This window comes from Belonocnema kinseyi, chromosome 5 (genome assembly GCF_010883055.1).
Source record: "Belonocnema kinseyi isolate 2016_QV_RU_SX_M_011 chromosome 5, B_treatae_v1, whole genome shotgun sequence".
NCBI lineage: Eukaryota > Metazoa > Arthropoda > Insecta > Hymenoptera > Cynipidae > Belonocnema > Belonocnema kinseyi.
In genome coordinates, this window is record NC_046661.1 from 139,134,543 (window position 1) to 139,150,027 (window position 15,485).

The 15,485-nt window shown below is 28.5% G+C and overlaps 1 protein-coding gene across 1 annotated transcript in view; it reads left to right on the forward strand.

The window, feature by feature from the left end:
- The window catches only part of LOC117173089 (lipase 1-like), a 39,056-nt gene that overhangs the window by 6,789 nt on the left and 16,782 nt on the right, over positions 1–15,485 (forward strand). Inside the window, exons 2-3 of the mRNA XM_033361473.1 lie at positions 12,411–12,618; positions 12,718–12,832. Of these exons, the coding sequence (XP_033217364.1) occupies positions 12,411–12,618; positions 12,718–12,832 (323 nt within the window). The remainder of the gene's footprint in view (positions 1–12,410; positions 12,619–12,717; positions 12,833–15,485) is intronic.

Below are 15,485 nucleotides of genomic sequence, written 5' to 3' on the forward strand. Positions count from 1 at the left end.
CATCGTAAAGAACTACTCTTTACCTTCGAAATGCGATGCCTAACTTTTTGATAAGATTTTTCATAGCCGAGATATGGCGGATTCAAATATGAAAAATTTCACGCCCAAGCCCGGTAATGATAATGTATACCCGGTATACCCGGTATATAATGTATACCCGGTATGATAATGTATACTTAGGGGTTTTTTGGAGGTCGCTGATTACAAATCCAATATCAAATTTGACGAATTCAAAATGGCGGATCCAAAATGTCAGCCATATTGAATTTTCAAAATCTGACTTCATATTCTTAATGAGCAACCTCAAAAACCTATATATAGATTTTTTCGATCGAATACGATCACTTATAAATTGGGCTTATAGCCTCGCATATGCTATATAGGATGTTTTAACGTTGTTACGAAACTGCGAAAATACTTAACTTCAATCAATGATATATCGACGAAAAAAAAGCTATCTTGAATCTGAAAAATGGATTTCAGAGGGCAAGGGTGCTCCTTTGTGATGCTTTCGCCCGTTTTTAAAAAAAAAATTATTCAAGATGCTATGTAACCTCAAATATAGCAAAAAACGGTGTTTTTTGCACTTTTAGGTTACAATATCTCGAAAACTGAGGGTGATGGAATTTTTATGAGGTCGGATTCGGATTCAGCGCAGCAAAAACCTTCGGGTATACTAGGTCTGGTCTCTGGTTCCGGACCTTTGTCAAATTTTGTCGGCCTGTGTAATTTACCTAAATTTTTTTGATTTAAGGCGGATGTGATGTTTAACTACTTCAAAGTACTATTCCAAAATTAGTATCCACGTAAGAAGTTTACTTACAACGACAACGAAAGCATTCAAAATGAGATCCTAGATAAAGTTTTGAAGAGCTGGGAAGAGTTGAGCGCACGAAGGAATAATAAGGAGACCTAACTCCGTTCCTCCACTTTGCAATAGAAACATTACCGTAAGTGATACGCACATTACAGGAAGATCTTAGATTTGAGTACGCAGGTGCGCAGTTGTCCTCTTCCTATACATGGAAAAGTGTGCGAGTGAGAAAGTTTGTCAAATTGACGCAAGTTGAGAGGTTCTGTTTGTTTGTTTTGATGCAAGTGTCAGAAATGTGTTCTAAGCCATGAGGTGTCAAATTCCGGGTTGTGGACGAAGTTAAATTCCGAAGAAGGCAAAAACATTTCGGAAAGGACATTTTAAAGCCTTTCAAAAATTTAAACGAGCGACCTGGACCTTTAAAGTTTAAATATATCGACCTGAGTGCCTGCGGAGAATTTCTCAGAGCTTCTCAGAGCCTTCAGAATCTTTAGCCTATTTATCATATTACAAATTTAAAAGGTACTTACCTATACGTTTCCTTCTCAAAATCTGTTCACAAATTTTTTAAATAAGTACCGAAAATACTGTTTATATATTTATTTTGTGTATCTTTCGTATGATGATCAACAAAAGAACACAACCTCTAACTTACGTCAATTTGACAAACTTTCTCACTCGCACACTTTTCCATGTATACAAAGAGGACAACTGCGCACATGCGCACTCAAATGGCTTCCCACTGGCAGTTGGGTCTCCTTATTATTCCTTCCTGGTTGAGCGGAACAACTTTGATGCATTATTTGATGCGATGAATTGCGAAACAAATGAGTTTCTCGCTGCCGATTTTTTTAAAGTTTTGATTAGTGAGGGAGGATTTCCCAGAGTTTGCGAAAATACGAGAAATTTTAATATCTTTCAAAAGCAACGATGTTATCTTTTTCTGCGGCGTTTATAAATTTATGGGATTTTGTGAGCATTTTAATGCCTATCAGGTAGTTAAAACTGCTACAAACAGTTTCTGAAACAGTCAGACTTATGGAATTATCGCCTAGTTTTCGCGGATAAAAATATCAATGAAAAAACATACGTTATAATGAAAAGTGAGGTATAATATATAATTTATATAGGATGCATATGGATATTCCCCAAATTTTCTTTTCTTTATTGTTCATTTCACCGAAATGTATACGATTTGAAAAAAAATTCATCTAATTTTTATTCTTGCGAATTACCATTTTCCATAAATTGTATATTTCCAAATTACTATTGGATATATAATATTTATATTTTCCGCAATACTTTTTGGCATCCTTTTTGTTTTTCCGAATTTCTGATTGGCAGAATTTTTATTTTATCTTTTATTCGCCCTCATTGTTATTTGTTCAAATGTCTATTTAGTATGGTTTTATTTTACGGCAAATGGAAAACCGTTTGCCATAATTTACTTTATCCCAAATTCTAATTTATCGTATAATTTTTGTTCATCTGTATCATTTGTCATAGTTTCAATTCTGGAAAAAAATAACAACTGCATAGAAATAGTTGCTCGAAATTCAAATCAGCCGATCAGAAATTAGACTGAGAAACTGACTGGTTAATTTGAATTTGGTTTCATTATTTTAATGCTTATGTCAGTTTTATGAAAAATTAAATTTATGGCAAATGAAATGCAAAATGGCCATTGTATTCAAAGAAAAAATTTCTTGGTCATTTTCCGGTTTTTTTTCGGTATGCAACATTTTTTAACGGCCAATGAAATTTAAAAAATCGAACTCTATTTTCTACAGTGTTCCATTTAATGTAATAAACAACGAATTAAAGCATTCAAAGTGGAAGTCTTGAATTTCAAACTTTTAAAATCGAAGTTTAAAGTTTTTCAATTCAACAATTTTAAATTATATGCAGATACACTGCAAAATTTAGAACATTTATAAATGAAATAGTTCAAAGATTCAGATTAAGTTCCAAAAATATAAATCCACGTTAAAATTTCAGATACTTTAAATAAATGAATCAAGCAATGAACATGAAACACTTTCGAAATTAAATTATTTTTAATCATTTTAAACTAGAAACATAAAAAATTGACAAATAAAAATTTTTTTAACTTAAAAGTTTCCAAATTAGTAATTAAATTCTTTTTATTTTAAATACTTTAAGCATCCTCGAAAAGCAAATATAAAATACAAATAATGCAAACGAAATGTTTCGACAAAATTCGACTATTCGTACCGAAATTATGGTGCAAATATCCACAGCCGAATTTAAAACAAAATGTAGATTTTTGTAGGTATCAAACAACAAATTTAGAATCTTTTAAATAATTGATAAAGGCTTTAAAAGAATAAGAACATTTTCTTGAAGTTCCTACGAAAATTGAAAATGGTTTTTCAGTTTGAAAAATTATTGTAACAGAAAATTTTAAAAGATTTTAAGAAATTTCCAAAATTATCACAAAACAATCTTTAAGATTTTAAGGATTTTTTTTAAATTACAGGATTTTCCAAAAAATTGTAGAATAGATTCGATTAATTTTCAAACATATTTAAAAGTTATGAAAAAAATTTTTGTATACTTTGTTTATATTACCTGAAATCATTTCAAGTTTTTAAATAATTTTGAATCTTTTCAAAACTTCTAAATATCTCTTAAAATAACACAATTTTTCTACAAATAAGAAGTGTTCAATTGTTATTTATACGTCAAAATTCAACAATTTTACTTACAAATTAAATATTTTTTCAATCAAACAATTAAAATTGTAACGTTAAAGGTTTAAAAGCACTTCGAAATTCTAGAGATTCAAAGGTTTCTATGTAAAACAATTCAGTTTAAAATTGTTTAGTTTTAAATATTTTCTTTTTATTTACTTGGCTGAAATGAACAGTGAAATATTGCTAAATATTAAATACTTATTATTTTTCTAAATTCAATTTTTTTAAATTAAATGGGTTAAAAATTAAATAATTTAGAACTAAGCAATATTTTTAATTTAATAAAAGCCTTTTATTACGACTATATTATTATAGAGTTATTTTTAGGTAGAAAGTAGTTCATAAAGTTTCAGCCGCACGTTTACATATTTTAATGAATACACAAAATTAATAAAAATATTATATTAATAAATTTATTTAGTAAATTTAATATAAAAAATAAAATTAAAGAAAACCTAAAACTATGAATGAAAAATATTGTATTGGTGAATCATTAGAATTTTTATTTAAAAATAAAATCATCGGAATGAATGATATTATATTAATTTCGATTCTTATTAAGACTTCTTGTTCAACTAAATTAAGGGGTATACTCGGAAACATTCTAATAACATCCAAAGAAATTATTACACAGTCATCCGGAACCGTTTCTTGAATAATAATTTTTTGAAATTCCCACCTACTTTTTATATTACATTCAGAATTTGTATTAGTCTTTGTAAATAAAATGAAAATTTTGTCCTAAACATTGATTAATTGACATATACACTGCAGACACAGTTCATTGCAGATGTTATTGTTTGAGAAAGATTCGCAAGGATGGCTATACTTTGAGAATGGTTATTAAAAGTATTAATACCCTAAATACATTTTTTACACAAAATTTTAATTTTATTTTCAAAGACTCTAATACAAATTGTAAATGTAAAATAAAAAAAAAGCTGGGAATTTCAAAAATGATTAATCAAGAAACGTTTCCCATCGCTTCAGCCATTTCTCCGATCTTAGCAGAAATTTTTATATTGAATTTGGAGCTTTTTTCTTTTAACATGTTAAATCTTGCATTGCCTTTTTATTTTTGGTATGTTGATGATACCTTTTTATGTATTCCTTTTACAAAATTGCAGATGTTTGTCAATGATTTTAATAGTTTTAATCAAAAACTTCAATTTAACCATGAAATAGAAAAGAATAATAAAATAAGCTTTTTGGGCTTAGAAGTAATAAAAGGTCAGGATGGTAATATTATTATCAATTGGTACAGGAAAAATACTGATTCAGGTAGGATTTTGAATTTCTTTTCTGCTCATTCTTTTCAAAACAATCCTGGCGGACCGAAGGAACCGAATGGAGCCTCTACAAAGTGGTGCACTCGAACTCAGTCCCGCGGTCAGAATTCAGGAAAGCGGCTGTACTCGAATTCAGTCCCAAATTCAGTCCAGCGTCGCTCTCTCCTCCGTTCCTTCTTTCCCCCACCACTGGCAGCCCTATCGTACCGCCGTACGAGGAGGAGAGAATGAGTGCGTGTAAGCGAGAGAGAGGAAAGATGCCCGAAGGAGTCAAACCTCTCTCTCACTCCAACTGTTTACCAACAGTTTCCCTTCACACTTGCTTGCACAATAGATTCCAGGCTTAGGACTGGCAGCATTATTATTATTCTGGCGTATTAAAAAAAAGTTGGGGAACATATATGGTCATTATGCCTAACAATATCACTAAACAAAAAAAAATGTCAAGTGTAACAAATGCTACAATAAGCTATATAGTCCCCTGAAAATTGTTTAAGGAGCTATTCATTTCACTTCGAGTCATGTATTGAAAATACCTACAATGGTAAGAATTTGCGCGAAACCTCGCGAACGAACTCGATTGTTGTTAAACTACCATTCTGGAAGCACATCATACTTTCTGTAAGGAATTGTTCTTTTTCCGAAATTTCGCGCCTTCTTGTACCTGCACTTCTCATTTTTCTGTACGTGTCAATTTGCACATCCTTTAAAGCCTTAATAAAAAAAAAAATGTTTGGATCGGAAGTGTTAAACATAACGTTCAGTTTTGAATAATAAGATTCGCAACCGTTTGTTGCTCGCGCAGTTGTTGGCGAAAATTCAGCCTATATTTGAGATTGATAATTTGAATCATTCTTTATCTAAGTTTCTAAAATATAATCGCAAAATTGTCCAACTCTTTCTTCTAATGGTTGGATAGCCATGAGATCTTCAACAAAGCAATCGTCTACATCGGATGGATCCAAAAACGCGAGACCAAACAATTTTTCAGAAAATGACCTATTTCAGAGTTTTTATTCTTATACTCATTAGACAATCCAAGTTTCTAAATTTTTCTCCAACAACTCTGGCCTAAATGAAATCGACAATCTTTAATATGAATGGAATTTTTAAACTCTAATTGAATAGCTGAATGTATGGCAGGTTCAAAATCAACATACACTGTTTTGGCTTTCGAATTCAAATTCAGTTTTTTACATTCAGCAGTTAAGTTAGCAAATGCTGCAGCATATGAATTTATATTTTTTTTAAGAAGTAGAAAGGAAACGAGAGTTATATACAAATATTGCGAAAGTCCGAGAATGGTAAAAACTTGACCGAATTGTTTTGGACAGCTGTAAAATGTCCCATCAACAAAAATGACGGAGAGCTGGGACAAAAAGTTTAAATTTAAAATAGTAGAAAATATGATAACATGTTTTTCTCTATCATTGACCAACATTAAATTTTCTTTTTCATTACTTTCTACTTTTACACTATCAAGGGCATCATGAACATCACTCAAAATTTTTGGTAACTGTGGTTGTAATGATCTTCGAGCATAACCGATGTTATTCCGAATTAAAGTAAGATCGGTTGTAGTTAATGTTTCTATATCTTCTTGAGCCAGCTCTCCAGTAATAATTTTTGGATGACGGCATATCAGATATTTCGCGTAATTCTGTTGCTTTCCTTTTTATGCCATTGCTCAATTTCTGTCAATTTGAATCTTTTAAATTAATCCATTCATGATTACCATATGCGCATGTGTGCTTTCAACTATTTTTCTACTTTCTGTCAATTTAAGGAAACATTTACAGTTAATTTTAATACAATTTGTAGCCGTTAATAATGACCAAATCTCTGCCTCTCTCACTCACCATTGACTGCATTTTACTCACAGATTCCATTGTTGACGGAAAAAGCGGGATGCTAAATAGGCAGCCCTACAAAATACCCGTAAAGCCATTATTGAGTCCCCATTCGGTACTTTGTAGAGGTTCCATTCGGTTCCTTCGGTCCGCCAGTGATGTTAAAAGAGTTTCAGATTCATAATATTTTTCGTATAATATTTTAGATGGATTCAATAATAACTTTTTGCCAGGATCCTTTCGATAATTTTGAAAAGGGATTTTTCGTCTAAAAAATAACTTGCACGATTTGCAAGATGACTTAAGTGGGACATACTGGCAGACTTCTGAATATAGACGCTGTTATAAGAGTGTTCTTGCCCGACATAAAAAGGAATTTTTTTATGTTGACCATGCTTTTTATTGGGATAATATTGTCATTTTCCGTAGTGAAAGTAATAAGAGAAAGAAATAATTGATGGAAATGCCTTACATTAAAAAACAAAAGTATTTATTTATTAATTTAAAGACGGATTTGGACAGTTTGAACAAGTGTTATTCTTGTATGATTAATTATATTCAGCATTGAGTTTCCATATTTTTTTCACTTTCTTTCACTTTCTCTAGTTCAGATGTGCTTAGGATGGATTTTTCAGGTATGTTTATAACTGCTTGACCTTTTAAACCTCACCGAATGTTTGAGATATCCTTCATATGAAAAGTGGTAACCTCCATCTTGGTAGGATAGTAGGAATCGACTTCAATTACTTCTATGACTATAGAATAAATTTTCCAAGTTCGTGGCGCCACGTGGGTGTTATATTTTAAACTAAAGTTTGTGTATTTTAAGTATTGGTAACCAGAGGGTCCTTTGTGTATACAAACTAAAGTTTCAACCATATCACATCTTGTGTTTCAGATTGTGACTGGAGAATATTAATTGTTCGAATAATTCATTTTTTGTTGTTTGCCATTTTTTGCATGCAGCGCCGCCACAGTGCTATATTATGAAGCACAATTTATGGATTTTTCGAGTTTGATTATGACTCCTTTAATACCTGAAAAAAATGTGTGAATATCTGAATTTATTTTTTAAAATTTCTTGTTCATATATTTCAATTTTTCCTGGGATTTGTTTAAAAGGTGAACTGAACAAATAAATAAAATTTTAAGTTTTAAGTAAAATATAAAACAAGAATAATTTATATTTTTTCAAGAAAATAATTCTTTGATATTTTTTATCTTTTAAAATGATTAATTAGTTATTAGATGATTTCTAAATCCAAGTAACAGAAAGAAAAGTGCAAATTAATAAAAAAATATATGTACAATAAAAATTATTTGAATGATTCAATTAAAATAATTCATTAAATGCTTTTTATGTTATTGATTTGTTTGTTACAATTAGCTGATTTATTTTATTCACAATATTGAACTACATACATATTAAAGTTGAATATTGTTTAACTAAGAAAATAAATTTACTATTCCCTTTGAGGTTATGTTATTTAATATGGTATATAATTTGTGTAATAAAAATTTATCTATATTTAAATTTTCCCCATTCCAATTTCATAATTTAAAAAATGTTTCCGATGTTTTGAAATAAATATCTTAATTCCAACTTCAAAATTATATGTCAATTTGTTTAAAGTTCCTATTGAATTATTTTAAAAGATTATTAATACTTTAGATTTTCAGCAAAAGAAAGGGTAAACATTATTTTGATATTTTGATGAAAATAACTTATTATTGCTTTTTATATTATGAACTGGTTAATTAACTATTGACTGATTGACTTTTTTTTTAACTCAATATAAATTGTTTTCAAATACGTCAAATAAATTGATTATTTGCAATAAAGTTGTGTAATTATATATAAACTATTATTACTATAATAAAATTTATTTCTGGTTTAAAATATCTCTGTTGCAATCACTTTTTCTAATGTTCTTAAAGTTGGAAAATGAGTAATTAAATTCAATTGTTAAAATGATATTTACATTTATTTTAATCAAAAGAATTATTATATGATTTTTATGTTCTTTACTTATTAATTAATTAGTAATAGATTTTACTAAAATTTATATTTTATAGAAGTAATTAAAATCTTATAATTAATTAAAATTAAACCAAGACAAGTTCAAATAAAAAAGAATTTTAAGTAAAAATTATTTAAATGTTTCAATGAAAATAATTTGTTAAAGCTTTAAACTATTTGAATTTTCATTGAAAATCAAGCTTTAATGATTTTTTTGTTTTGAAATAGTTGAATATTTATTACATAATTTTGTCAAAGCTTAAATTTTTTGGATTATTTGAAAAGAAATAATGATATTCAGAAATTTAAAAAAATATATGAAATTAAAAATAGTTTGATTTTCTCAATTAAAATAATTGCTTGATATGATATTTAAGATGTTTCAAATTAAGTGGCAAGAATTTATTATTTACTTTCAGATTACGTAATTTAATATTAGCTATGAATTTAAGAATAAAAGTTTATTTTCTGTTTATAATACTTGTAAAGTGAAATAAGTATCTAAATTCAATTTTCAAAATTATAATTTAATAATTTCAATATTTTGGAAATTAATTTTAAGGGTTATTAATAATTTAAACATATAGAAATGTTGTTTCTAATTTAAATAAAATATAATGTAAAAATTATTAGAATGATTTAATTTAAATGATCGTTTGATGCTCTCTATGTTTTAAACAAATTAACTTTTAAATGCTTCTCATATTGTGAAATAATTAATTAATTATTAGCTCAATAATTTTTTCAAAATATTCAATTAAATGAAGATTAAAATTTAGTTTCTTAAAATTAGGTGATATAAATTGATTATTTATTCAAGGGTTACATAATTCATTATTTTATATGAAAATTAAAAAAAAACACATTAATTAATTATTATCTGATTTTTTTACAATATCAAATTACATAAACATTGAATTTTAATTTCTTTTAATTGAATATCATATATTTCTTATTTACTTTAAGTCTATGTAACATAATATTGGTCATAATTTATCTAATAAAAGTTTGTGAATGTTTACAATATATTAAAATTTTTTAATAATTAAAAAAATTAAGAACAAATTATTTATTTCAAGTTTATGTAATTAAATAATTACATTATTTTTGTAAAGTTTTGCAATGTCAAATGAGCATCTGAATTCTGATTTCAAAATTATGTGCAACTATATATTTGTTTTTAATAGTTTAAAATTTCATAAATAACTCAAAGTTTCTGAAAAATGTGGGATAAAAATCACGTAAATGATTCCCTGAAAATAATTCTAGAATTCTTTTTATGTTATAAACTGCTTAATTACTTATTAGCTAATTAATTTTTTTTTACAATTTTTTAAAATATTATTTTATACATAATTTTTTTAATTTATGATAATAATTGTTTAATGCTTTTAATATTATTAAGTCATCAATTAATTATCAGCTGAATAATTTTGCACACAATTTTAAAGTACATAAAGATTGATCTTTAATTTTGTTCAATTGAGTAACATGAATTCGTATCATAAAAGTTTAATAATATAATATAATAGTATAATAATATAATTTAATAGTATAATAAAAGGAGGAAGGAAATTTAGATGCTTGCCTTCTCGATTTTCTTTCCTCCTTTTTTGTTTAAGGAGGACAATTATTTCCTTTTCTTTTTTAGACGAAAGAAGTGTTTTTTTCACCTTTTTCACATTTTAATAGGAACATTTTATGGTGTTGTCCAAATTTGGTCTTTGGACTCCTTATTTTATTTTAAGGGTTTCTGCAAATTATTCTCTATAAATTAATTTTTTTTTTAATTTCAAATTTCAACTTAAAAATGTTGTTTTGAGATATTTAAAATTCTATATTCCAAATAAAATTGAAAATAATTCCAATTTGTCCTAATTCTTTTTTTTTAATCCTGCAAACTGAAAATTTATCTTAGATTCTTTTAAGGTTATTTTTGGAACATTTTGGGAAGCTTTTGAAATATTTAAAATATTTTTGAATACTCTTAAGAAATCTTAAAAAATTATCTCATATTTTTTAAACCTGCAAAAATGGTTAAAATGCTAAAATAAATCAAATCGGTTAGTCCCAGTGAAAAAAATGTTAGGTTGCCATCAGAAAAAAACAACAACAACAAAAATCCAAAAGGTGTGGAACGTTCTACGAAATAGATTTAATTGAAAATTGGTAATTAAAGTTTTATTTCAGGCGCTGAATACGAATTCAATGTCAGAATTCAAAATTTTCAAATGGCTGATCCAATATGGCGGCCAAAATTTTTTTTAAATCGGAGGAATTGACGGATTTTAATAAAGATTAGTATTATGGAATTATTTGAGGCGCTAAATATGAATTCAAGATCAAAATTTAAATCTTCAAATTCGAGGTCTAAATTCAAAATTAATAAAAATCTGATCTAAAACTATCACCAAGTTTAATAAAAATGGGCCTTTTTCGTAATTTCGATCCGCCATATTGGACCCGCCATTTTTAAATTTATAATTCTGATACCATCTTCGGTTTCAGAAAGCCAAAAAATCTTTGAGTACCAGGTTTCATGAAAATCGAAATAGTATTATTATATTTATTTCACATGACGCTTATTGCGTCAAACGCAGTCTTGGCCATTTTTTGTCATACCAGTTAATATAATTTGTGGTTCATAATTAGAAAAATTAATAAATTTTATTGAACTTATAAAGAACGATTTAAAAAAATAAGAGTACGTGTGCGTTGCAATTATTTTCACTTTGTTTAAATAGAGCAATTTTATTAATTTTAAGCTTGGAATGTAAACGAGAACAGGGCATTAACGCCCTGATTTCAGTTTCATTAATAAAATTGCATTTTTTGAAAAAAATAAAATAAATACTCAAGATAGACAGACGTGTAATGATATCTTTCAAAGCATTTTTCCAAATTTTCACACCATATATTTATTTTTGTAACTATAAGGCCATCGTAAATAATAAACTTTCTTCTAAATTTAGAATTTTTGTAAGTGTACATCAGGCTTTTTTTATTGATTTACATGTACGCTCTTTTGGAAAATGTTTAATATTTCCAACCCAAAATTTCTTCACTTAAAAAAAAAAAATGTTACTATTTTTCTTACATTGAAACCATGCATTTTTTCGTGGTGTTGGAAAGATTCTAACATCCTGAATAAAATGAAACGTTCCCAATTTAAAAAAATTGGCTGAAAAACCAGAATAATAAATTTTTTTTTAGATCAAGCTGAAGAAATTGCTGTTCCGACATACTTACCTTTTTCCAAAATGTGTGCGCATGAATCAATCTGAAGATTTTTTTTTTAATTCCAAATTGCGAAAACAATTTTTTTCCAATTTAGAGTTTTTGATTATTGTTCAATAAAAACGTCATAAAAAAAGTTATTGAACAGAAAATCACTTCCTTTTATAAACATAAGATTAATTGTCTAAGAAAAACACATTTTTCACCATTCTCAAGTCAAAACTTGATGGTTGAATGTTATGAAACACTGCGGTGGGACTCCGATACCTGATTTCGATTAAACATTACTCAACTCCCGATATAAGCACCCTTAGTTTACGCTTATACTAGAATTTAAGTCATCAGCATTTTATGTTCAGTCAAGCGTGACAAACAGCATCAGGGCCGTACGCTCAGCGCGTTATTGACATCAGTGATTGGCATACGTACAAATCGTACATTATTATAGGTAACATTTTGAAAATAATTTTACTTTTGTAACAGGAGGAAATAATCACAAGGGATGGGTATCCTTTCGAAAGCCATTTGGTTCAAACAGAAGATGGTTTTACTAGTGAAATTCATCGAATTTCAGGTGGTAAAGGTGAAAAAGCGAATCAAAAGGTATCTGACAGACCACCTGTTCTTTTATTTAATGCATTATTTCAATCTTCAGCCACTTGGGTTTCAACTGGTCCACGAATTTCCCTAGGTAATCTTTTCCAAATGTTTTTCAAATTTCCAATCCCTTATTAAAATTACAAAAATTGTTCAATCGTGAAACAAAATAATTTTTTTGTGTCATTTGTAGCTTATCTATTGGCTGACAATGGCTTCGACGTATGGCTGGGGAATTGCCGTGGAAATTTGTTTGCTAGAAATCATACGACTTATGTGGATCTGAGTTACGGTTTCTGGAACTTTAGGTAAAATTTTGAATAATTTAAAAATTATTATTATCTTAAATTCTTTATGGAAATTAAAAAATATATATTCAATATAAAATTGTTTTTAAACAAAAAATATCAAGTTTCATATTTATCGAAATAGTATTAATCTGTTTATTTCACATGACGCATGTTGCGTCCAACGGACTCTTCGCCAACTTTTTACAAACTAAATTAATTTTGTATGATTCGTCACACAAGTTGAAAATTAATTTCTTTGGTTGAAAATTTGCAATTTCTGATAAAATTTATTGTGTCTTTTGATTGGAAATTAATGTTTTGACTGAAAATTTATTTATTCCATTTCTCCTTTGTTTTCATGAAGCTTCCCGTTTTTCAAATAAAATTCAATTATTTTCTTGAGGATTTTTCTTACTTGTTAGGAAATTAATCATTTTGATCAAAATATTAATTATTTGTTTGAAAATCAATATCTTTAATTCAAATTTGATCTTTCATAATTAAAATTTCAAACATTTTGTTAAAGAGTAAACATTTTAAATAAAAATTCAACTATTTCATAATTACGATTTTTGTTAAAATTTCATTTTTCTGGCTTAAAACTCAACTATTTTCTAAAAACTTGAAACTTTAATATTTTGTTAAAAATTCCCCTTTATTTATTGAATTAAAGTGTTTAAAAATATGTTATTTTGGTTGCAAGGTAATTTTTAAACTTAATATTTAAATATTCTGTTTTTGTTTAAAATGTTAGAATTTGTTGTGAAAAATTTAACTATTTGATTGAAATCTTATGTATATTTTTAGAAATTGATCTTTTGTTTTAAAATTTAGTTCTTTGTTGCAAATTAAATTTTTTAAATAAAAGTTCAGTTTGTTGGTTGAAGATTCATTCTCATTGCTTGAAACATCAAATATTTATTTTCTAGTGCAACCTGTTTGGCAAAAAACACCATTTTCGTGTATGAAAACTCTTCTTCTTGGCATGAAAATTTATAAAATTTAGACATTAAGTGTAACAATTACAAAATAATATAAGTAAATTAAAAAGTTACTTATAGAAAAACGTGAAAAAATGAGAAAAAATGATTATGTTTCTCAAAAATGAGTTTCCCGATTTTCAAATAATTACATAGTACACAAAAAAAGAAAAGTTGCCTGTCGTTTTGACCAGACTAACTTTTTCTTACGTATTTTTCGACCCTGAAACCGAATCTGCAGTTAAAAAAATAACCTTCTCTATTATTTTTTAGGATATAGGCAAAAAACCATTTTTTATCGAATTTTTCATAGTTTCATGAAGTTAAATAAACAACGAAAAATGATACGTTTGACTTGACCACATAAATAAATCCTATTCATCAAATTACATCCGAAACCATGTTTGAATATATTTTTGACTAAATTTTCACCCTGAGTACGGCTTTGAAAAGTCTATTAGGCCCAAAAAAGCGAAAACTCATTGTAAACTTAAGTGAACAAGATAAAAATTTATTTCTACAACTTAGAAAGAGTTTATAGTGAGTGCCAATGGCCTTAAAAAATTGACTTGCTTACGCTTCCAGTTTTTTTACAGAATTTTCTTACAGCTAATTATTAGGTACAAATTAACATACATCCACACCTTATAACTAATCCGCTCACCTACAGATTCTAACCTTCCTCGCTGTGCCTCGACTCGTCTCGCACGCATGTCTCTCTTTCCTTGCTATGCCTCGCATTGCCAGCCTCTGTCTCCGCGGCTAACGCCTAATACTTAACTACTATTTACAATATTTATAGTTTCCCTACATCTACTTCCTCTCCTATTTACAATCCTTCCTTCTCCGTTCCTCTTCCTTCTTCATTCTCTTCTTTTCCATCTTACCCAAAACCCCCTTCACCCATGCTACTACCATTTTGCCTCCACTTTTAAGCAACAATAACTCCATGGTTATCCCACTTCTTTCCACCTATTCATATTCTTCAACCAGTGCTCAACTTTTGCACTCTTCTCTCTAGAAAGCCAGAACCCATTATAATTCTTCGTGCAAACGTACCTCATTTTGGCTATAAGTTCCTGACTTCCTTGCTCTCCTTTCTCAAAAAATATTGCGCTCTCTTCCTTGGCATAATCCACACATACTTTTGGTTATACCTTGACTTTCTTATTCTCTACTTCTGCCTTCTCTTTCTCCATACCATTCTTTTGAAGCAACTCATATGCCTTCCTTCCTTCCTCGTGCATCCTTCTCACGTCAACCATCTGTCATCCATTCGTTCTAAAATACCTTTTCCTTTCCACGTCCATCTTTGCACCACTACGTCTGTTCTCCTTCTCCCACCAACACTGCCTGACCAGCTTACTTCCTCGATTTTCCAAAAATTTCTCCTCATATTTACAAGCTCGACTCCCTTTTATAATCCCTAAACTCGTTCTTCCTGTCTCCCTCCTGACAATATGGTTCGGCGTATTCCTTGCCAACCCAAGTGTCCACTTTACATACCTCTCCTGCATCTTATTCACCTCTTCGCTTACTTTCCACCCCCACACCTCCACTCCGTGAAATAACACACTCATTACTAGCGAATAAAAAAATTTCATCCTTACAAAATCATCTCCGAACCACCTCTCCCCTATCCTACACACTTGCCTCATCACCACATTTGCTTTTCTCACCCTCCCTTTCAT